We start from the raw sequence: 26,017 nt of genomic DNA, 5'->3' as shown, positions 1-26,017 counted from the left end.
TTGATTGACTGAGTGGTTTCTTCTCCTCCAATCTAATCCTTTCATCTTGTGCAACCAACCTTGGAGTATAAGGCTGAGGGGGAGCTTAGTATTGTAAGCATGCTTGTAATCTTTTGATTTTCATTGTAATCATTCAACTTAATGAGAAAGCATGTGTTTATCAAACTATTCTCTTCTTTGATTATGTTTACAAAGTTTGTATCCATTTCCGCTGCACTTTTCATTGTTTTATATTCATTGATTTGTCAAATTCATACAAACAAACACAATCATGAGAGCCTCCGATCCTAACACAGCCAAACCTAAGAATTGACGAATCTCGGTTGGCGTCTTTGGGGTTTCCCAATTCTTTATCGCCTCAATCTTGGTGGGGTCCACATGAATCCCATCCCCATTCACTACATGTCCAAGGAATTGGACTTTGCGCAACCAAAATTCGCACTTCGAGAATTTGGCATACAACTGTTCCTTTTTCAGCAACTCCAGAATGGCTCTTAAATGTTGTTCGTGTTCAGCCTTCAACCTTGAATAAATCAAAAAATCGTCGATAAACACAATCACGAACTTGTCGAGATATGGCTTGCAAACTCTATTCATCAAATCCATAAAAACTGCAGGTGCGTTTGTCAACTCAAACGGCATAACTAGGAACTCGTAATGTCCATAACGAGTCCTAAAGGCTGTCTTCGGGATACTTTCCTCTTGTATCCTTAGCTGATGGTAACCTGATCGTAAATCGATCTTAGAGTAAAAGCTTGAACCTTGCAGCTGGTCAAATAGATCATCAATCCTTGGCAGAGGATATCTATTCTTGATCGTCAACTTATTCAACTCCCGGTAGTTAATGCACATACGAAAACTACCATCTTTCTTCTTAACAAACAGAACTGGAGCTCCCCAAGGTGAGAAGCTTGGTCTGATAAATCCTTTGTCTAACAACTCTTGGAGTTGTGTCGACAATTCCTGCATCTCAGACGGGGCAAGTCGATATGGTGCCTTAGCCACAGGCGCGGCGCCTGGAACTAAGTCAATGTGGAATTCCACTTGCCTTTGGGGTGGCAATCCTGGCAAGTCCTCTGGAAAGACTTCAGGATATTCCCTCATGATAGGGATGTCTTTGATCTTCAGTTCAGCAGCTTTCTTATCCACGATGTGTGCCAGAAAGGCAGCACATCCCTTTTGTAAACACTTTCAGGCTTTCAGGCAGCTGATGATTCTCAAAGGTGTATCGCGTTTTTCTCCATGAACCACAATCATTTCCCCATCTTCTGTTGGGATGCGAACGACCTTTTCGTGACAAACAATCTCTGCCTTGTTGCTCGATAACCAATCCATCCCTACTACCACGTTGAAGCTTCCTAACTTGACTGGTAGTAGATCCAAAGTAAACTCACGCTCTCCCAACTCGATTACACATCCTCTGACAACTTCATTAGCTTCAACCAGCTTTCCATTAGCCAATTCAATCGAGTACGGGATATCTAATTTACTAGCGGCTAACCCAAGCATATTCTTAAATTCTAATGACACGAAGCTACAATCGGCACCAGTATCAAACAAAACGGATGCAAAGCATTGGTTTATAGGGAACGTACCAGTAACAACATTGGGATCCTGGCACGCTTCCCTCGCCTCGATGTTAAAGACTCTTCCCCGTGCTTGGTTTAATTCTGGGCAGTTTCTCTTAAAGTGTCCAATGTCACCACAGTTAAAACAGCCAAGTTTCTGCCCGTTTCCACCTCAATTCCCAGCTTAATTGTTGTTTTGATTTCGGTTCACATTACCCGCATGATTCGCGTTGTTGCCTCGGTTTCCATTTCCTCCGTTATTTCCTTGTGCATGATTTCCATTACCTCCACGATTATTGTTCCTATTTCCAAAACCTCCCTGGCCACCCCGGCCAACATTAGCCCAGCAGTTATCCTTCAAATGTCCAACTTTTCCACAAGCTTCGCATACTTTTGGCCCACACCGGCCAGAATGGTAACGCTGGCAGGTGTTACACTTGGGGTGTGTACCCATATAACCCTTTCCTCTCTTTCCAGCACCGGTTGCAGCTTGGACCGGTGTGCTTGATTCTCCTTTCTTGTCAACACCGCTTGTTCCTTGTTTGAAGTTCGAGAACTTCCTTTTGTTCTCGCCAGTTGACTCTACGTGAGTCTCCTTCTTTTTCTGCCCAACATTCGAAAACTTGTTTAAGCGGACGGCTTCCTCAGTAAGAGCCATGCTCACATCGATGGCCTCTGTGATTGTTGCAGGCTTGGAAGTAGTAACCATACTCATGATCTGAGGAGCTAAACCCCAAATAAAGCGCTCGATTCGCTTGAATTCCAGTGTAACCATATAAGGTACCACATGAGACAGGTCGTGGAATCTCTGAACATATTCTGCAATTTTGGGACCTTCCATTTTCAAGTGCCAGAATTCCGTTTCCAGCTTCTGAATCTCCGCACGTGAACAGTACTTTCTTCGCATGAGCTCCTTCAGCTCAGTCCATGTTATCGCATAAGCTGCGGCTTCACCAAGAGTCTGTACCTGTAAGTTCCACCAGGATAGGGCTCCGTCCAGGAATAGCCCAGAAATGTAGGTAACTTGTTGGTCTGGAGCGCACTTGCTCATTTTGAGAACTGACTCAGTCTTTTCGGCCTATCTTACAAAAGCAACAGCACCTCCGGTGCCGTCGAAGTTCACGGGCTTGTAGTCAAGGAACTGCTTGTACGTGCATCCTGCACATACGTTAGAATATACAACTGGTATTAGCAAACGTGCTATAAATATCCAAATGTATCGTAGTATTTCTCAACGACTAAACATTACCATAAGGTGGATTGTTATTGTCGTTGTTGTTCGAATTGCTTCCACTGGTTCCTCCTTGTGAGGCTGCATACTGTGCAATGGCGGCAGCAATGATCCCTTGAAGTTCTGCCTCGTTGGCAGGCATACGCGTCTGGCGTCTTGGAGGCATCTTCTAAAAAGATGTTTTACATTGGTCAGGTCATAGTAAGTAAAGTGTACGTATGTAACAACAATATCAACACATAACATCTCATGTTATAAATAAATCTACCACATAACACCTCATGTTATAAACAAATCAACCACATAACATCTCATGTTATAGAACATAAACAATCAATCAAACATCATAAATAATGAGAATATTGCGATTGCGCTGTCATAAATCAAGACCACAATGTAAGGTTTACAAGTACATAACTGTATCGTACATCATCAATGACTAAGGGCCACATCGCCCTAGTCCAAACTATCACATCAGTGTCAATAACATCCAATATACAAAACATCAAAAATCATAATCCTCCAAAATGCGGTCTCCAAAAAAGGCTGTGCAATCTGTGAAATCGCGGTCCTCTCATCAACAGTCTACCCGTGTCGTACAAAATAGCCTAAGCTGATGGCGGTGGAGGAGGGGGAAAACGAGAAAAGAGTAAACGAGCGACAGATATGAAGCCAATCCTCCTCCATAGCGCGATGAGAGCGCATCAGATATGCTATCTGCTGCTTAGGAGTCCAAAAACGAGCGATATAATCAGGAGATAACAGACGAGGAGGGTGTGATACTGCAGGTGGAGTCTGGCACCTGCAAGGGAGTCGCTGAGCTCTTTCCAGCTCCTGTACGCGACGAGTCAGCTCCTCCTGCTATATCATGAACGATCTGAGAATATCCTCCGTAGAATACCCCATGTGATATAGGTGATACGGATCTGATGGTGGCATAATGGGGGCGTGGTCCAGAGGAACGGCTCACCAGATGGAGCGAAGGATGGAACAGCAAACGGTGCAACAGTGGGAACGACAATATGATGAGAAACCTGAGGTACAAACTGGTCTCCTCCTAACATGAAAGGTATATGACCAAAAGGCTGACGGGATGAACCCTCCCCAGGACGTGGTGGAGGTATGTCCTGAAGAAATGTAACAGGTAAGTCGGTGCGGTGGACATCTGTGGTAAGTACGGGATGCAAAGGAACATCAATAGGAACTGAAACAGGGGCTACAACAGGAGCTACGGGGGGTGTAACAGGTACCACAAAAGGTGGGAAATCATCATCATCGTATATCCACCCATTACGGGTGTGCGCATATCTGGGATCAATATAGGTCGCGAAAGGTGCACGGTCGAACATCACTGGCATGGGATCAGGATGTGGTGCGACAACAGGATCAGCAGGAATGTCAGCAACGTGAGGAGCATCAATATGAGCATCAATAGCAACATGATCATCCACCAACTGTGGAACAACAACAGGATGATCATCAACAGGTACATCATCAACCCAAGGAGCAACAGCAGGTGCATCGGCAAGATCAGGGTCATGCTCTAACGCGGGGTCAGGAGCAACTACTGGCTCAGGGGCTACAGTAGGCTCCGGATCAACAAACTCCATCTCAAAATCAGCTGGATCAGCAAACAAGGGATCAACAGGGGCTACAGGATCCTCCATGGGCTGGTCTAAGTGGACAAACTCAATATCATGGTCTGGATCAAACCAGGTGGGAAAATAGGATCTGAATCATCATCAATATCATGATCGAACTCAAAACTAGGGGCAGGTGCAGGTGCAGCCGATGACGCCATATCAGGGTCTGTGTCATGCGAATGGTGCTGCACTCCCTGCGCGTGTGAAGGTGCAGATGCCACAGACTCAAATGAGTCTGGGACTGGCGAATGAACGGGAGTCTCCTCTGCAGGAGCATCAGCAAGAAGTAGAATATCACCAGCAGCAATATGGGCCTCGCCCTCAGAGTCATCCTCGAGTGGGTCCTCCTCAAACAAGTCGACGTCGTCGTCAGCGACTACGTCGAGGGGCATATCAACAATAGGGTAAGCGGCAAGGGGCACAGAAGCAGGGATCACCGCGAGTGGCAAATCCCCAGCGATATGGCTATCAGCAGGCTCTGCTACGACATCGGGCAGCGCAAAGGGCTGGAAGTCGTCATCGTCTGTGCTGGTAGTATCTGAAGTATACACCTCGTGCTCTGATGAAACTATGTCGTCTGATACTATGGCTATGGGGTCTGTAGTGTCCGACTCTCCAGTACCTGATGACGGCATGATGTCTGTAATACGAACACACATAAACACAAACAATCAATCATATAATCAAGTAAACATGTCAGTCACCAATAAGTAAGTAAGCATTTCTTCCTAGTCCCACTAGTCTAACCTCCCAGCCTCTCAGACTGAATCTCCTAGTCTCTTAGACTACCCTCCTAGTATCTCAGACTGAACTTCCTAGTCCCACTAGATTAACCTCCCAGCCTCCCAGACTGACTCCCTAGTCCCACTAGACTAACCTCCCAGCCTCCCAGACCGCCTCCCTAGTCCCACTAGACTAACCTCCCAGCCTCCCAGACTGACTCCCTGGCCTCTCAGACCAGGACTTCCCAATCTCTCAAATTGGCCCCTAAGTCTATATGACTGACCCATAAATTTTGGAAAAAGTGTTCATACTTTTTGTTTGTAAAATATTTTGTACTCTGGATCTGGACGTAGTGTATGCAATGTAAAAATGTTTTCGTGAGAGCCCTAGTGATCATAGTCTAGACTCGAGAAGGAATCCTAGTTCGCTATGATCAAAGCTCTGATACCAAGCTGTCACACCCTGGCTTTGCGGAAGCGTGGGTTTATTTGGTGTGACTTCTTAATACCATAGCTTAATCACAACCAAGCTATATGAATTTAAAACCATGCAGATTACCCATTGGTTCATGTTTTAAAATAAAAGTACAACAACATAGTTTTAAAATGTCGACACATGCAACGGAATTACAACATAACAATATAAAAACATTGTTCAGAAGACATAACCATAAACATGAAACAGACGCAGTTTAAGAACTATGACTCGTCCAGGTAAAAGCCACAACCCCTAAACTTGGATAACCCCATAACTCTTACGCAGCGTGAAAACGTAGCATACCGTGACAGATCCTTAATTCCCTGAAATACATGTAAGTTGGAAAATCAACAAAAAATGTTAAGCGAGTTCATGTGTAAGCGAGTATGTAAAACCTTTGTAATATGAAAATCCCTGGTATGTAGCAAATAAGGAAATAAAGAGATCACCATTGTTTTGCAAGGCCATTGATATGTGTGAAGTGAAGTAGGAAGACTCAAACCTAGCAGATTTTTGCGTCGGGTACCAAGTCACCCCGAGGTCCGTACTGTTGGGCCTGGGGCTGGGCTCGCTACACCCAGATAGATCTACCGCTAAAGATCCTCGGTCCTACAATGAGGATTAATGGCCTCCAGTTCCCGCCTACCCACTCACATGATCTAAATAGTAACCCTCCTTACGCTAACCATACCATGTAAAAAGTATTCGTAATCATAGTAACATCTATTTCACCCCCGAAGTATAAAAACTGAAAACAGTTAAGAGAAAAGGGGGAAACATGAACTCACAGAAGTGCGTCTCGATATAGTAATCTCCCAGTCAACCTGCTGAGTGACGACCTACACGTACTAACTTCTATTAGACGTACGGCCGTGCCTTGGCTTAAGGTTTAAGTTTTTGGGAAATAGTTAGACAACTATTTCGTATTTACACTTCTTAATTATTTATAAATTTTATTCCTTCCCAAGGATGGGGGTTTTAATACATGTGCGTTTATATAATTTCAAAATATATTATTAAGTCTCACTTAATAAAATATATTTTAATTCATTTGTGTAAAATATTCCACTTCCAAAATATACATATTTTTCCCAAAAAATATTATATTTTATTCCATATAATTTCCAAAATAATACTTTTATCAAAATACGCATTTAAGAGTATTTTTCTGAAAATACGTAAGTTACATTTGAAGTTCGGGTGGTAATAATAATACCGGTGTAACTTAAATTTTTATTGTGAGGGCGTTAGTACTATTTTGGAAGTCATAACTTCATGATATTTCCAGTAATATTATTTTTACTCTAAAAATAATATATATGTAGTTCACAAAATAATCATAAAATCACACAAGCGTCTTACTATGAAATATATATTCTAAATATATATTTAACAAGTTTTATTTACGAAAATCCACCTCCGACACTTGGTAATTTTGTAGCAAAAATCATGGCGAAATTTATTTGGAAAAACAAGTTAAAAATATATTTATAGACACTTGTCATGAAAATATTCTAAGTGTTATTTTCTGGGAAAATTTCGCCAGAGTTTCCTCTGTAACTGGAGGTGGCCACGCTTATTAGCGTATCATTTTCTTTTCAAAATTCAATCAACAATTTTCCCATCATCAACAAACAATATTCAAACATTAAACTAGTCAAAACAAGTATAAATCGCAAACACATGAACTTGTAAGTTATGTGAAAATACGTAGTAACCTTCCAACACTTTTAGTAGATCTTTCTATCTTTAAAAATAAAATCGTTTTCTTGAAAATTTTATTTTTAAAGAAGATGTAACTTTACAACTTCCTAGTTACACAAGTGTCTACACACTTGTTTGTTCACAAAAATGCTTTTGTTTCAAGAAAGATCCGGATTTTAAACATGGTTTGCATCTTACACTTGGTTCTTTGGAAATACCACTTGTAGATCTTTAGATCTACTAGTTTAGAATTCCATTTTACAAGAAAAACTATTTTTACACAAGTTCATGTTTATGTATGAAAGGGTTCGTCATCTTGTATCTTTCCTACTTAACATATTGCTAGTTCATGTTCTATGAACATGATCTAGCGTGGTTAGATGACGATCTGTTCCACTACTAGCAACCAACAACATAAAATAACCATAACTAAACAAGATTCATGAGTTTTACACCATTATTTTCTCTTTAACCATCTTGTTCATCATTCTTACAAGACTTTTAGATTTGATCTTTAGTGTTCATGATTTTTATCCGTTAAATCTCTTATTAACCACTTTAAACATGAACAAGAGAGTGTTTAGGAGCACTTACAACTAGCTCAAGGATAGGGAAGAATCAAAGCGAAAACAAGGTGGATAAAAGCGAGGTAGAGAGGTCCTTGAGGTTCCGTAAGCACCGGGTCTCCTCGTATGAACTCTAGCACACTTGTATGTATGAAATTTGCTTGAACAAGATTTGAAGGATGGGTGGATGATGGTTGTGGTGTTCGGCTGAAGGTATGGCAAGAGGGAGAGAGAACAAGTTTTTGAAGTGTTGATGTGAATGTAATGCTTATCCCTCATGCCTTCTTATAAACCACAATTCACTAAGATCCATTAGACAATGTGTAATCATGATATGGAACATGGATAAATAAAATAATCAAAAGTGTAAGGGTGTCCCACATGGGGGAAACCGATCGGTTGGGGGGGGGGGGTTAAGGGGTTTATGGTTTGCTTTGAACTAGCTAGTTAGTGTTTAGTTAAGATAGTTAGGAACTTAAATAAGTTACTAGTGTGTAGTGTTTTGTAACGGGTGTTAGAGTGTTCGGGGACCCTAACTAGCTCAGAAAAGGAAAAACAATGTCATTGTCAATATTTTTATTTTCCGGGTAAAGTCCGGTTGTTCGGTTGGATACTGATCCGTTAAAGTGCTTAATAAGCATTTAAAGTGTCTTTAATATTATTTTTAGTGACACAATGAATTCCCGACACTTTGGAAAGTGTCTAGTATTATTTTCCCATGTTTTTGCACTTTACTAGTCATATTAAATGCTGAATTTTGTATTATAATGCAGAATTTTGCAATTAGAACATGTTTTAGGCACATCCGGTCACTATAACTATCACCTAGTGACGCAGTTCTACAATCCTCACCTCCCTACACTCCCTACTAGTGTAGTAAACTATTCCTGGCTCATACTGGCCTTAGAGACAGTGTCTGTCTGGTGCTGGCTATGTCAGCACGTTTACTGGGTTATCCGTTCATTGTGCTACTGTGCTATTGTGCATCAAGTTTGTCACTATAGTTTGTATGTAAATAATGGAGTGACAGTTAATAAAGTATGATGCATGTATATTTATGTATCAGAATTCAAGTAGCAGTTTAACCACAATTGTAAGCAAGCACAGTAATTAAGCATTAATTAAATATTAATTAATTCGTACGGATACCTGATTTGGTGAGGGTTGTCACACATCGGCACCCCTATCTCTCATCACACCATTCCACCATGTCAAAGCTCGTTTTTCAAAGACGCTAGATGCGAATTCTACATTTCGCTCGTTCGGACACTGAACATGTCTGAAGGTGCTCTCTAGACTCTCGAACCATTGTAGAAGTGCAGTTGCTCCTTGGCACCCAGAAAACTTTGATGGCTTGGCAGAGTTGAATGTCTTGAAGTTGCATGGGGCATTATTGTTGTTGAGGGTTGGGTTACATTGAACAATGATGTTTGGGATTGCAGCAGCCATTTGCTGCATAATGATAGCTGCCAGTTCTTCATTAGGTATCTGATTCTCACGTCGTGGAGGCATTCTAAAAGGGAAAACAAGATAGAAAACAAATGAAATGGCATTGGGTAAGGATGTTACAATTTCCGACCAAAAGGCATGGGTGATGGTCATTTGTTCGAACCACGAAGCAAACAAACGACACACAAAAGCTGAATCAAAGTAAATAGGTCTTCATAATGTATCGCGAAGGCATGCTCGCCTATAAGTGGACACTCACCCCAAGAGTTCCCAGGTAAGAGTGGCTGGTCCGATACTGCGGATTTGTACGAACACTCTAGCCTTAGACAGAAGACTTAGGGTACAGGCACCCACCCTTCCAGTTTGCACGTGTTCACATTATTTAGACCCAAAATTTGACGAGATTTTGAAAACTTTGAAGGTTCAAAACCTTATAATAAATCATCCTATAACAGATGACTAGTTTTCAAAGCGGATTCGAAATTTATGTTCTCATTGTGGTTGTCACCTAAAGATAGGCGACGGTATTGTTTTATTACTAAACGCAAGTAAACTCGCGTTAGGGTCCTAGGAAGGTTATAGACTAGGTCAAAGCATTACTAATAACCTAATTCCCTATAACCAGGAGCTCTGATACCAACTTTTCCGTCACACCCCGACCATGAAAAACAACAAATCGTGGCGGAAACGTCGGGGAGTGTTGTAACAGAATCATTGTTTCATAACACATGGATTGAAGTTCTGTTTTATTAAATTAAATGTATTACAATACATTAAAAATCAGAAACAAAACATGAACAAATAGACTTTCATTGTTATTAAGACACTAAGGCCTCGTCCTTTCCTATATGAGCATGCATCAATATCATCATCAAATATCACCAACTATGGAACCTGAAACACATGCGAAAATACGTCAGCATAAAAATGTCGGCGAGTACATAGGTTTTATGTGAGTGTCAGATCCATGGCTAGTTTACATGTTGCAATACTTAATTAAAAACGTTGTTTTGAAAAGTATAGTATTGCGACATAACTAACCAACTCAAATCAAGTTAGTTATTCTTTGTAAAATCTTGTAGCCATGATTCTTAACCCAAAACATTTATTTTATTAAATCAAATTGTAAAACCTCTCGTAAAAACTCGTTAATAAAACTCGTATGGTTCATATCATTTGAAAAACCTTGTAATATAACTTTGTTCTGATAACCTTGCCCAAGTGATCTAGATAACGCAACGATATATAATGTGTTAAAAGCACTTATATATATGAAGTACCAGCGGCGTATCCACCATGCTTTTAACACATTACACCCGCCGCGTTACCTATTCACTTCCCTAACCCAACGGTTCAAACAGATTCAAACGGTTCATATGAATCAAATGGTTACAAACGGTTCACATAAATCAAACGGTTACAAATGGTTCACATAAATCAAACGGTTACAAACGGTTCACATAATCAATCAGATTCAAACGGTTCACATAAATCAAACAATTTCGACGGTTCAAACAGTTCAAAATGTAAAACAATGTGTCCATATGCTTGAAGAACATATGCAACAAAATATAATATATAAAAATCAATGTGCTAGCATGCTAAGAGAACATACATAGCAAAACATAATGAAATCATGTACTATATATGTACTACTGAACATAACAAGTATATGATATAAAAGCATGAAAACACGAAAGTAACAAGTAGGCACATGTGTTTTGCCCCAAAACAATTTGAAAACAGTAAAAGAGGGGACTATGTACTCACTTGAGGATGTTTAGAAGTCTTGACTAACAACCAAGCAAAGCTAGAGGGATCACGAAAATCAAACGGTACCTAATATAGGTAACTATGTTAATAAACCGGACCTAAATTGGATGATCGGATAGGATGAGGTTTCATAAACCAAATGAGTATTGGAACTCATATCACATGGTTTAACAAATCCTACATACTAAAACGAAACCTAACCTAAGTGCTTACGACCCATTACGACTCGTTAAGGTAGCTTATGCCACTTTAACGCGTCGTTCGCGTAAAACGCGTTTGGATCGTCTAACTAGTCCTATGACAAGTATTATATGCCTTAACATGTCTAATAATGTTTCCTAATCAGTTTAGATGTCAAAATTTAGGTTACATATGCTTAAAATGAATTTATGCGTAAAAAGGGCATTTTGGTCATTTTCCTAAGGCATATAAACTACCTATCATACAACTAACTAAACGAAGTGACCATAAGGTATAACCTCGGAAGGTAATTCTCTATACAACTATGATCACAAAATATGTTTGGTCGGATCCTAATGAACCACCAAATGGGTCGGGTGCGAAAGTCTAAGCGGTTGTTTAGACCGCTTATCTTACGTCCCTATATAAGCACTAAACTAAAAGTGACGAGTTAAACATGTTAAAACATGTTTAACGAAGTTAGAAAACAAGTTTGATATCAAAACAAAAGGTTTTGAAACCTTAGAATAGTTTGGTTGCAAAATACGCATGAATACACATTTTGACCGAAACTATGACTCGTCACTACACCTAATCAACGTGGTAATCAGTAGGTATAGTCACAAGGGACTATAACCATCGTGATTACGCTCATGTTGCAAAGTTCAAACGAACTTTGTGTTGACCATAACCTGGTCAAAGCAGAAAGTCAAACACAGTTTGACTTTCGTGCTTAAAAACGCATAAAAGCATAAAAGAAACTTACAAAGGTTCCAAGCTAGGAAGAACTTGATCTAAATACTCAGGTATGAAGCATAAAGCTTCAACTTAGAGCATAAAATCAGATCAAGGTGTGAGGAAAATGGAATGAGAGCTTGGGTATTTATAGATTTCGGAGAACCGTTAGGATCGTTTCTCGCATTTCGTGCCTTGATCTTGACCCTCCATGTGGGCACATAGTATTGCAATACAAGGGGACATGAAATACCATCAAATTTTAGCCCATAGAATGCAAAACTGGCGGTTAAAAACCATCAAAACATCAAAATTGGACTAGATACAGTGAATCTGGTCATTTGGGCACTTTTGACGCTTTTAGTCCCTGTTGATCAATAAGTTTATTTTTGCGCACCAAAACACCTCAAAGCCTATTTCTAAGCTATGTAAAATATATTTAGGGCATATTTAACTTATGATCAAGTTCCGGAAATGTTCGTTTCTATACAAATCGGTATAGTTTCGCAGTTTGACATAATTAGTCCATGCGATCGAACAAACCTGATTTCAACACACCAAACCATCCAAAACTTATTTCTAAGTTATGTGAATGTTATTTAAGGTATGTTAAACCTATGTCACTATTCCGGTGTGTTTGTCGCGTTAAATTGACTGCGTTTACGCACCAGTTTGCGTATAACCTTCCAGAAAGCGATTTAAAGCTTGAAATCGGACATGAATTGATATGTGCACATGATACACATATTTACACGAATCCCAAGTGTGAAACACAATATTTCATTGATTTGGTATTTGTTTGATGGTCGCACAGGCACAGGTGTCACACATTTTTCACAACTTTTAGTTTCATCATATATGATCATCCTGTAAAATTTCAAGTCCTGACAATACCCACAAAATAATTTATGCAAAAACAAAGTTTACGGCCCCTAAATTCAGATTCTGGCATTATACCTCGCGTTTCTCGATCTTTTGAGCGATCTCTAAGTTTTCAAATCCAGAGTAGGGTTAGTAGCTACACATCATGTATAACACAAATATGCATTCAACCTCATCAATCAAGCCTTATAACCATTCCTTTTCATTTAGTGTTTAAATTGTTCGCTTGTTGTCGAATAAACATAGTTTTTGACTCAAAAATCCGAAGTTTTGTATCACCCAACCCCATGTTTAAACTTGTTACATATTTTTGGAATTATATCAACCTTCAAGGTCAAAAGAAAATCATGGATGGATTAAACACGTCTCTTTTTATTGGTTATAATTAAACATGATCAAAATGTTTCAAAATTACTCATAACTAATTTGTTACCTCAAATTTTTATGGGGAAATGTTATGAGCAATCAGAAGCTGAAGTCATAACAGATGAAAATAGTTGCTTTGTTGTGAAGAAATAGTCAAATATAGGGTATGAAGGTTCGAGCAAAACAACAAAGAAAATAATTAATGCGGTTGTTGTTGTTGTTGTTTTAATATTATTATTATTATTATTATATTATTATTATTATTATTATTATTATTATTATTATTATTATTATTATTATTATTATTATTATTATTATTATTATTATTATTATTACTATTATTATTATTATTATAACTTTATTATTAATTCAGCTGCTTTACTCATTTTACTTGTGTAACTGTCAAAATAAAGCGTTTTATAAAAATATGAAAATACCGTTGAGACAAACTTATTTTTCTCTACGTTTTGACCTAAGTTTCGTTAAAAACAGAGTTGGGTTAAATATAATATATTTTATTATTATTATTATTATTATTATTATTATTATTATTATTATTATTATTATTATTATTATTATTATTATTATTATTATTATTATTATTATTATTATTATTATTATTATGAAACAAACTCTTATTCTATTCAATATCCGTCAAGGTATCTCATGGTTCAAATAGTCTTTTTACCCCGTAGCTAATAGACTAGACAAAACTATGTTTTGTAGAGTATGCGCGCTTTGAGAGTATAACAGATCCGCACGAATCCGCCCAGGCAGATCCGCATGGATCAGAAATGCGTGCTAATGTCCATCCGCGCGAATAGGGTTTGAGCTGGTCCGCGTATGAGTGGATCCGTGATAAGTGTGAATCCGTGTTTACCTTCATGTGCGGATTAAGGCTGCCTATATATAGTGTTGTGTTGTCTTGTCATTGAGAACCTTTGGTGGACTAGAGAGAGGAAACTCTGTCCAAGTGATTTCACGGTTTTGTATTATCAAATCATCAATAGAAATCATTTTAATTAGCTTGTTCTTGTTCAAGTCACCTTCGTACTTGGATTCCGCATGAGATACGAATTCATAGCAATCAGTTGTACATTCAAGAAGATCGTGATCGATCCTAACAAGTTCCTACATTCGCTCGATCATACGATTACGTATTTCGTAAATAAAATATAAATTTTATTAAATATGAAAACGAGCGAAATTGTACCATGGTTGAAAATTGCAAATGTTAGATAATAACTCATCACTAACATTCCCATCATGGTTGCCCACAGACTCTAACTGAGATCCTATAAATTCCTCACTCATGTCAACATTTGCATTATATTCCATCGTGTCATACTCAGCCTCATACATACTTTCTAACCTTCTTTAAAGTCACTGTTATCTGAATCATCATCATCAGATGAATCATTAGACTCAGCCTCACCATCCTCATCATACTTAGTCTCACCACCCTCATCATTCTCAGCCTCAACACCCTCTTCATTTTGATCATGTACTTGTATAGAAAAATCATTTGAGAAGTTAGCATTATCAAAATTATAGTTGAAGCTGTTAGTGAATGATGCATCCTCAACCTCGAGATGCTTACCCTTTACAACTTCATTAGTTTCCTTACCAGCCTCTACACCATCTACATTATCAACTACAACCTCATTAGCTACCTTACCAGCATCTACACCGTCTACATTACCATCTACAGCTTCATTAGTTACATTACAACCCTCTACACTACCTACAACCTCATTAATTACCTTACCAGCCTCTACACCATCTACATTACCATCTACATCTGCAACCTTATTTGTTCCCTGATTAGTTCCCTCACCATCTTCTTTCCATTGAAGTAGTAGTTTTGTTTAGATACCCTCTGTTTCTTTCTTCTTGGCCCTTGAATATTATTAACACCCCCCCTCGGTTTCTAATTCTTCAATAACAACTTTAGACCCTTGGTTTAACCTTGTTCTATAAAGACCCTAATCACCTTGTTTTTTGCAACATATTTGCCCAAAAGTATAACATCACCATCATTCCCTAAAGGGAATAATACAAGGCCTAAATCTAACTCTGGAATCATAAAATGGTACTACAAACTAACATCAGGAACATATAGTCAAGGTCTCTCACCATCCAGTCAATTTCATGCACAGAAAACTCATCAATGTTGCAGTAGTCAACATATGTAGACATTCCAAGAATGTATCTTCTTCCTGGTAACTGTGTAAACATACCACCATAATGAAGCTTTATTGTGAAAAAGTTCTCATAACCATCACACATAAAAAACTCACATTAGGGTTTAAAATTCAATATAATGTGGTTGATTGCATGTTCTTGCACATAAACAGTTATTGTACAAAATCAAGTTAGGGTTTTAGCCACACATACCGTATACAATCTCTGGTTCAAAGGGCTTCGCATACTGAGACAAGGACCGTATTTTCCAGGTATTGTTGTTCTTTGGATGTTGAGGATCGCCGTCTTCCATTCCCGTTACGAGATTCCGATGATCAAAGATCGAAGTTGGGGTGTGCAGAGACGAGGGTTTTAAGAGCTTCAATCAGTTTTTGAAAGGGGGGAATGCAATAGACATTTAGGGAGTAGGGGTGCAGGCATGCTTTTATGGGTTGGAAACACACAAACAGACGAAAATACCCTCATGTGATAAGCACGTGGGTTGACTTAACATTGGAAACAAACTGGAGTTAGGCCCAAGGACTATTCGAGAACAAATTTGCAAAATGTTGGGGACTATAGCTGTAATTTTGAAAATGTAGGGACTATAGGTGAAAACTGAGCAAACCACAAGGACTATCCTGACAGTTTCTCTTTATTTTTTTGTTTTTTAAATTAACATATTTTTTAATTAAATAGGTAAAATTACAAAAGTACCCTCATGTGATATGCATATGATCTCAGTTAACATTAAAAACAAACTGAGTTAGGCCTAAAGGACAAATCATGTGACAATCTAAAACATAAAGTATAAAACTCGTCAATTTTAAAGATAAATGACATCATCTGAAATTTCGTATAAAGACAAGGACAAAATTTGCAGTTCACTCTAAAATTTAAGATCGTAGAGTTTGACGAGACGCCAGTGTCGTTATAATAAGTTCAATCGGCCCCATGGTACTATAGCTTAGTGGCATCTTGGGGGTAGGATAAGGCATAGGGACCATTAGGTCCTGAGTTCAATTCTCATAAGGGGGTTTTCCCATATTTATTGGGTTTTCTTCTGAATTTGTGTATAGGCATTATTACCTTGTGGAGATAGATATGATCAGGTGGTTCTGTTGGTGGCACGATAATACTCCAGTGGTCCGTCGGTGATCCAAAATTGTCGTTCAAAACAAAATAATTTCAACCAAAGTCCGTTTAATACCTTTTCTACAACTTTCTAGTTTTAGAAGACTATGTCAACCTTTTTATAGTTTTCTTTTATCATGGATTGTTTATTACCCTTGGTAGTTGGTAGTTGGTTTCTTGGAAATAGATAGAACGCAACAACGTATATTATCCAAATCGAATACGAGTAAGTTTACTTAAGCGTGCCACACTAGGTCAGGTCAAATGATCATGTTGTGTTGCTAAATGTACAATCTTGTATGTATTTTCTATAGTTTTTTTTATTCAAGGGGTTTATCTACTTTCATAACTTGAATATTGAAAATATACGTATTATACATATACATCAACTGCCAAGTTCCGCCAAGTGACCCGATTGGGTCTCTCCGTTTCTGAAAGTGTACATACCAAGTCCTTGTCTTTTTCCTTCATGCTATGTACCCTCGTATCTGTGACCTACATGTTGATTATATCTTTAAACATGAGTCAAAATAATAGAACTTAATCATGTTTATTCAATCATAATCTAATTATAGATACCAAGTTAGAGATACTTACTTGTAGGGATGATTATCTTTGAGGATAAAGATGAATCCATGATTCCCGTTATGGTACCTTGTGTTGATGGATCACACTAGAGAGGATTTTTGTATTGGTGTTCTTCATTAGTTTTTGATCACTTATTATCAATATATAAAGATCATTGAATGATGGTCATGAATAGTGATCTGTTATAAAAACTCTATGTATTCTCTATTAATGGTACCTAAAGGGAATCATAATTGCCCTTTGAACTAATCAATTTTGACAATTACTACCATCAAGTAATTGTCGAGGACTAGTTATGTCATATTGGTAACGTTACTCAAATGATCCGTAAGGCCACATCAACGGGCATTTCTAACATTCTCCCACTTGCCCGAGTGATCATTTGCGATAAGCATAAATAAGTTTGGCCAAGTTAAAACATTAATTAATGTTTCAAATTGAAGTTGTAAGAGAAAACTACAGTCATTGAGTTATTTTCAACTTAAGACCCCCATTAATCATGTTACAACCCCAAATCAAAACATACATAAATTTAAGACCAAAATGACTGTGGTAAGCCCTTTAAAATTAATTTTCATAATTCTTGTCTATACGTCATTAGGTGCACATACGTATTTATAGACAAAAAATGTATAATTGAGGAAAAAATAACAACTAATCATTCATATATATGTATGATATGCTATCATGTAAGGGCTTTAGTAAAACCCGTCTTTATTATGAGCTCTTAAAAAGACTTTAGGTGTAGACCTTAGTTATCGGATCAGCAAGCATATCATGAATGTAAATGTATTTGATACAAATATTTAGTTTCCTCTTCTTGTTCATAAACAGACAATAATTTTGTATCGAAGTTTAATGCAGCACCTCTCGAACTGTTACTGTTCGAGGAAACAAGGTAGCTGACTTTTCACAGTAATTCTTCAATATAATATATATATATATATATATATATATATATATATATATATATATATATGATTTCATAAGTTTATGAGTCCACTGATAAGTTTTCAACAACATTTAATGACAATACGTTGATAATTAACAACATATTATGTTATTATAATTTAGGTTGTTGTTAACAGTTTCTTAGGACTCCTCCATGAGTAAGATTTGTCCGCAGATATAAGGATTACCCCAAATTGACTTTTAGTTTCTTTTGAATATTACAAAATCAAGGTAAGAGTAATAAACCTTTTCTTATAGTCTTTCTCGTTTCTTAAAGATATTGTAAGATGCTTCACAATAATCTAGAGTAGTCTAATGTTCATCAATGTGAGCAATATCTAAACGAGTATAGACTTGAACCTTCGTAAGGCTTCTAATTAATGAAGCATAAGGAAGTAAACTCATTTATCACTTTACCCTCTTAAGGAGAGCAATATCATTTGTTACACATGTAAGAGCCCGCTTTAGAGTAAAGCTTATGGGATAAAACTAATATCTCGTTGGGTCTATCTTGGTATATTTTGATATCTCTCACATAAGTGGTATCTTTGAGATTCATTATATTAATGTAAGTGTGAACAATTTTTTGACTTATGTAACACATACTTATCAAAAGAATATCATTTATATAAGGACAAGTTTACATTAATTGATCTCACTCATCTTGAGGTGGGTACATAAATCCACTTAAATCTTGATGAGAAGAATTGCATTAAGATTTCATCACATTTTGATGCTTCCTTTAAACTCATACATGGAATTAATTGACTTACAAAGTAAGTGTTTGTTGGTGCATTACGTCTATTGACTTCGTCTTTTATCATGTTATAGGATAGGATAGGTTAGAATAACCGGTGCACGAGGTTCGAGAAACGAGAAGTGGTTAAATAGAATGTTGGACCGCTTATATGTGACAACTCGGACTTTAGACCTACCTTGTGTAACGTATGTGAACGTGTTATGATTACGAGCTTGGATTTAAATAAATGATATGTTATTATGTGCTATGTGTATTAAGTATTTAATGTGTTTGTTATTATTAAATCGGATCGCACAACACACTCGGCCCAAGGGCAGCCCAAGCGGATGGGCCGGCCCACTCCCTTATGCGCACCAAATTAAACACCTTAGGGATTTGATTGTTTCTCATTTGTTACAAAATATCTTAACACACACTAAACCCTAGCTAACCTCTCTCTCTCACGCATAACCGGACGGCACAAGCAACCGGAAATCGATTCCGATTTGGATTACCCTCGACCGATCGGACGTGATTGACCATTACTTGCTACCTGTTCACTTGTGTATCTGCCGAGCAAACCAAGGTGAGTTCACACAGCCAAGGCATGGGATTCCCGGGTTGGGAATTGGGTTGGATATGATGAATGTGGAATGATTACTCGTACTTACGCATATACCAGACTATAGACCATCGTCCTCAGAATAGTCAGGACACGTTACGTAAAGCCTACGTAACCCAGTATATTTGCCATATGTCTCCCGGGTCGGGAAGGACACGTTACGTAAAACCTACGTAACCCAATACCATTCATTGGCTTCCAGGTCGGAAGGCCACGCTGCGTAAAGCCTACGTAGCCCCCACGCGTACCACTGTCCTCGGGGAAGGGCACGTCACGTAAAGCCTACGTGACCCTGTACGTTTTCCTGTTCTCGGTAAAGAAGAACACATGGTCGGAAGTTAGTCTAGTAAGTACCGTTAGTGAGAAGCCCTCATTAGCCAGGATAAACATGGGAAGCCCCCACTAGCTATACTTATGCATGTTAGAACTTACTTTCTGTGAACTCGCTCAACTAGTTTGTTGATTATTTGCTGCATGCCTTGCAGGACCTTAGGTATATTTGGAGCTTGCACCAGAGGAGAAGCGGGTCGTTGTGGACAAGGACTCGTGAATGCTTATTAAACACTTTTACATTCACACATTGATACTTATGTTTTGGGTTTTTCATTTAATGCTTCCGCTACTTAAACAGTGTTTGGTTTTGAACACCAATTATGTCTTTGATTATTATTAAATGCTATGTTTGATATAATTGGTGGCTTGATCCTGGTCAGTCACGCTCCCAAGCGGTGGTGCTCCGCAGGTGGATTTTGGGGGTGTGACAGATTGGTATCAGAGCCATTGGTTATAGAGAACTTGGTTTTCATATGGGAAAACGTTTTTATTAAAACCGGACTATAACCAGAACAGTGCTCTCAACGATCCACAACGACGCTTCGCTCCACGTGCAAGACTCGACATCCTAGGTAATAAGGTTTATGTTTATTGCCTGTTTGCTAGAACTGTTTAGAACCTTGCTCGCATTACGCTTAGATACACATGCTTTGATTTCATGAGAACACCTATATGCCTATGCTTTTCTGTCATCGCCCTATTCGCGAACCATTCTTACCTACGCTACCTTTTTACAATGAAGACCATGTCTGGGCGAGTTAACATGACACAAGCCCAGCTAGAGGCTCTCATTGCTACGGCAGTTGCAGCCGCTCAAGCAGGTCAACCCGCTCAGCAACAACCTGTGTGTACCTTCAAGAATTTCATGGACTGTCGTCCAAACACCTTCAGCGGCACGGAAGGAGCAGTGGGACTACTCCACTGGTTCGAGAAGCGAGAATCAATCTTTGAAATGTGCGAGTGCCCTGAGGCTCGCAAGGTCAAGTTTGCTACTGGCACCCTGGAGGGAATAGCACTGACTTGGTGGAACGCCCAAGTCCAAATCTTAGGGTTGGCAGCTGCTAACGCCACCCCATGGAACGACTTTAAGGAACTCATCAAGCGTGAGTATTGCACGCGGGAAGACATACACAAGCTGGAAGACGAGCTTTATAACTTGAAAATGGTTGGATCGGAAATCGAAGCGTATACCAAACGGTCCAATGAGCTGGCCGTTCTGTGTCCTACTATGGTGGATCCTCCATACAAGCGCATTGAGTTGTATCTCAAGGGATTGGCGCCAGAGATTCAGAGCCACGTGACGTCGGCTAACCTCGAAAACATCCAGGAAATCCAGCGCCTCGCTCATCGCATCACTGATCAGGCAGTGGATCAGAATAGACTGCCCAAGCGTGTTAATGCTACTGCTAATGTCACCACCTCAGTTACTCCTGCTACATCTGGTGACAGTAAAAGGAAATGGGATGGGGATTCGAGTAAAGGTTCAGCATCCGTTCAGTCTCAAGCTCAGCAGCAGAAGACTGACCAGTATCAGAGTCCCAGTCAGCAATCCTCTGGTAGTCACAGACAGAGGAGATATCAGGGTAGTCAACCTAGGTGCCACAACTGCAACAGGCATCACCACGGCCCGTGTAACAAGGGTCGTTGCCAAAGGTGTCTTAAGATGGGGCACGAGGCTAAAGACTGTAGGAGCCCTCGTCCTGCAAATCAAAATCAGCAGCCTCAGCAACCAGCTCCACAGAACCAGCAGCAGCAGCAGCAGCCACAGCGTGGAAACCGGGGATGTTTCCAGTGTGGGGCTGAAGGTCACTTCAAACGCGATTGCCCTCAGTTGAACCAGAACCGCAACAACAATAACAACCAGGGCAACGGCAACAATAACGGCGGGAACAACAACAACAACGGCAATGAAGCTCGTGGTCGTGCTTTTGTACTAGGTCGAGGCGATGCAGTGAACGATCCCAACGTAGTTATGGGTAAGTTTCTCCTCGACAATATTTACGTTACTGTTTTATTTGATTCGGGTGCGGATACAAGCTATATGTCTGTGAAAATGTGTCAACTGCTAAAACGTGCACCAACACTTTTACCCACCAAACACGTAGTAGAGTTAGCTAACGGTAAAAGTCTAGAAGCCACGCACGTAGTTCAGGGTTGTAATCTTATCCTAGCTGGTCAAGCTTTCTCTATCGATCTTATTCCCATAGTTTTGGGTAGCTTCGACGTCGTGATTGGGATGAATTGGTTGTCCCAACACCAGGCAGAAATCTTATGCAGCGAAAAGGTTATTCGCATTCCTCGTTTGGATCAGGAACCTCTCGAAGTTCAAGGCGACAAGAGTGGTGCAGTGGTAGGCATCATCTCTTTCTTGAAAGCGCAGAAATGTTTACGAAAGGGGCACACTGCCATTCTGGCACTCGTTACAGACGCTTCAGCAAAGGAAAGGAAACTGGAAGATATACCAGTTGTACGTGACTATCCTCAGGTGTTCCCTGAAGACTTACCTGGATTACCGCCTCACCGTCAGGTCGAATTTCAGATCGAGCTCGCTCCAGGAGCAGCACCCATAGCTCGCGCACCATATCGTCTAGCTCCATCGGAATTGGAGGAACTGTCGAAGCAGCTACAAGAGCTCTTGGAAAAGGGCTTTATACGTCCAAGCTCTTCGCCTTGGGGAGCTCCGGTACTTTTTGTGAAAAAGAAGGACGGTACGTTCAGGATGTGCATCGACTACCGTGAACTCAACAAGGTGACGGTGAAGAACCGTTATCCTCTTCCGCGCATCGACGACTTATTCGACCAGTTGCAAGGGTCGTGTTACTATTCGAAGATAGATTTGAGGTCAGGGTACCATCAGCTGAGAGTCCGGGATGAGGACGTCTCCAAGACAGCCTTCAGAACTCGTTACGGTCACTACGAGTTTCTTGTCATGCCGTTTGGGTTAACGAACGCGCCTGCTGTATTTATGGATCTTATGAACAGGGTGTGCAAACCCTATCTCGACAAGTTCGTCATTGTTTTCATCGACGACATTCTAATTTACTCCAAGAGTCAGGAGGAACACGAGCAGCATCTTCGCCTTATTTTGGAACTCCTTCGGAAGGAACAGCTGTACGCCAAGCTTTCTAAATGCGACTTCTGGCTTCGAGAAGTCCACTTCTTAGGCCATGTGGTAAACAAGGATGGGATCCATGTCGATCCATCCAAGGTAGATTCGATCAGGAACTGGCCTGCACCGCGTACGCCAACGGAAATACGTCAATTCTTGGGTCTGGCAGGTTACTACAGACGGTTTATTAGAGACTTTTCGAAGATTGCTCAGCCGCTTACGCTACTGACACAGAAGGGTGTCACCTACCGTTGGGGCAACACGCAGGAAACTGCTTTTCAGTATCTGAAGGATAGGCTTTGCAGCGCACCTATTCTTTCATTGCCAGAGGGCACAGATGACTTCGTAGTATATTGTGACGCATCCAATACAGGGTCTGGGTTGCGTATTGATGCAGAGAGATAAAGTTATTGCCTACGCCTCTCGTCAGCTAAAGGTTCATGAACGGAACTACACGACGCACGACTTAGAGCTGGGAGCTGTTGTTTTCGCGCTTAAGATATGGCGACACTACCTGTACGGTACCAGGTGCACGATTTACACCGATCACAGGAGTCTCGAGCATATTCTTAAGCAGAAGGATTTGAACATGCGTCAACGAAGATGGGTCGAGCTACTTAATGACTACGAATGCGCTATCAAGTATCATCCAGGCAAAGCCAATGTTGTGGCTGATGCCCTTAGTCGAAAGGACACTTTACCACGGCGCGTGCGAGCGCTACAGCTAACGATTCAGTCTAGCCTTCCTGCACAAATACGAGCTGCCCAGGTAGAAGCATTGAAGCCCGAAAACGTCAAGGCTGAAGCCTTACGCGGCTCACGACAACAAATGGAACAGAAGGCAGACGGAGCCTACTATGTAACGGGCCGGATTTGGGTCCCTCTTTATGGCGGTCTACGCGAACTTGTGATGGATGAAGCACACAAGTCCCGCTACTCGGTACATCCAGGGTCGGATAAAATGTACCACGACATCAGCACTACCTATTGGTGGCCTAGTATGAAGGCCCACATTGCTACGTATGTTGGAAAATGCTTGACCTGTGCGAGAGTCAAGGTCGAATATCAGAAACCAGCTGGCCTACTTCAGCAGCCTAAGATACCACAGTGGAAATGGGAAGAAATTTCCATGGATTTTGTTACGGGCCTACCTAGATCCCAGCGGGGAAATGATACCATATGGGTGATCGTGGATCGACTCACCAAGTCTGCACACTTCCTACCTATAAAGGAAACGGATAAGTTCTCCACACTCGCAGACGTATACCTCAAAGAAGTTGTCTCGAGGCACGGGGTGCCCACATCTATCATTTCGGATCGCGACGCACGATTCACGTCAGAACTTTGGCAAGCGATGCATAAATCTTTTGGCTCACGGTTAGACATGAGCACAGCATACCACCCTCAGACGGATGGGCAGTCTGAGCGTACGATCCAAACTCTTGAAGACATGCTTCGGGCATGCGTCATCGATTTCGGCAACGGCTGGGAAAAGCACCTCCCTTTGGTGGAGTTTTCTTACAATAACAGTTATCACACCAGCATTCAAGCCGCTCCATTCGAGGCATTGTACGGGCGTAAATGCCGGTCACCTCTCTGTTGGGCAGAGGTGGGAGATAGTCAGATCACGGGTCCAGAGATTGTAGTGGACGCCACAGAAAAGATAGCACGGATACGACAACGCATGGCGGCAGCACGCGACCGTCAGAAAGCCTACGCGGACAAGCGTAGAAAGCCATTGGAATTTGAGGTCGGGGACCGGGTTTTATTGAAAGTCTCACCCTGGAAGGGTGTGGTTCGTTTTGGCAAACGGGGCAAACTGAATCCGCGATACGTCGGACCATTTGAAATTGTCGAAAAGATCGGCAAGGTAGCCTACAAGTTGAATTTACCAGCTGAACTCGGGGCAGTTCACAATGTCTTTCATGTATCAAACTTAAAGAAGTGCTTATCAGATGAAAACCTCATCATTCCTTTTAAGGAACTCACTATCGACGAGCGGTTGCAGTTCGTCGAGGAACCAGTTGAAATCACGGACCGGGATATGAAGGTCCTCAAACACAAGAGAATCCCTCTTGTCCGAGTTCGTTGGAACTCCAAACGTGGCCCAGAGTACACCTGGGAACGCGAAGACAGGATGACAGAAAAGTACCCCCAGTTATTCGAAACCAATGCTACCACTACTGAGGCTGAAGCTACTACTTCGAAATTTCGGGACGAAATTCCAGATCAACGGGGGGAGGATGTGACACCCCAGGAAAATCAGTGAACAATACAGTTTATCTAGCTTCCTCAGTGAGTGCATATCAAATTTCGGGACGAAATTTCCAATTAGTTGGGGATAATGTGACAACTCGGACTTTAGACCTACCTTGTGTAACGTATGTGAACGTGTTATGATTACGAGCTTGGATTTAAATAAATGATATGTTATTATGTGCTATGTGTATTAAGTATTTAATGTGTTTGTTATTATTAAATCGGATCGCACAACACACTCGGCCCAAGGGCAGCCCAAGCGGATGGGCCGGCCCACTCCCTTATGCGCACCAAATTAAACACCTTAGGGATTTGATTGTTTCTCATTTGTTACAAAATATCTTAACACACACTAAACCCTAGCTAACCTCTCTCTCTCACGCATAACCGGACGGCACAAGCAACCGGAAATCGATTCCGATTTGGATTACCCTCGACCGATCGGACGTGATTGACCATTACTTGCTACCTGTTCACTTGTGTATCTGCCGAGCAAACCAAGGTGAGTTCACACAGCCAAGGCATGGGATTCCCGGGTTGGGAATTGGGTTGGATATGATGAATGTGGAATGATTACTCGTACTTACGCATATACCAGACTATAGACCATCGTCCTCAGAATAGTCAGGACACGTTACGTAAAGCCTACGTAACCCAGTATATTTGCCATATGTCTCCCGGGTCGGGAAGGACACGTTACGTAAAACCTACGTAACCCAATACCATTCATTGGCTTCCAGGTCGGAAGGCCACGCTGCGTAAAGCCTACGTAGCCCCCACGCGTACCACTGTCCTCGGGGA

General features: G+C 40.5%; 1 protein-coding gene across 1 annotated transcript; it reads right to left on the bottom strand.

Moving 5' to 3' along the window:
• Nucleotides 1-2,646: 2,646 nt before the first annotated feature.
• Nucleotides 2,647-4,466, bottom strand: LOC110893431 (cytadherence high molecular weight protein 3-like). The gene is made up of 2 exons (XM_022140541.1): nt 3,770-4,466; nt 2,647-2,726 (listed from the first exon to the last, which is right to left on the bottom strand). The coding sequence occupies exons 1-2, from the start codon at nt 4,464-4,466 to the stop codon at nt 2,647-2,649; spliced, it is 777 nt and encodes a 258-aa protein (XP_021996233.1).
• Nucleotides 4,467-26,017: the final 21,551 nt, after the last annotated feature.

This window comes from Helianthus annuus, chromosome 4, assembly GCF_002127325.2.
Source record: "Helianthus annuus cultivar XRQ/B chromosome 4, HanXRQr2.0-SUNRISE, whole genome shotgun sequence".
NCBI classification, from domain to species: Eukaryota; Viridiplantae; Streptophyta; class Magnoliopsida; order Asterales; family Asteraceae; genus Helianthus; species Helianthus annuus.
This window is presented reverse-complemented; position numbering and strand designations above follow the sequence as displayed.

Excerpts from the sequence above, each read along its gene's own strand:
- LOC110893431 (XM_022140541.1), bottom strand. The coding sequence starts at position 4,466 with ATGGAGGATCCTGTAGCCCCTGTTGATCCCTTGTTTGCTGATCCAGCT. Across the intron at positions 2,727-3,769 it reads TCCATCCTTCGCTCCATCTG|GATGCACGTACAAGCAGTTC; the intron begins GTGAGCCGTTCC and ends ACGTATGTGCAG.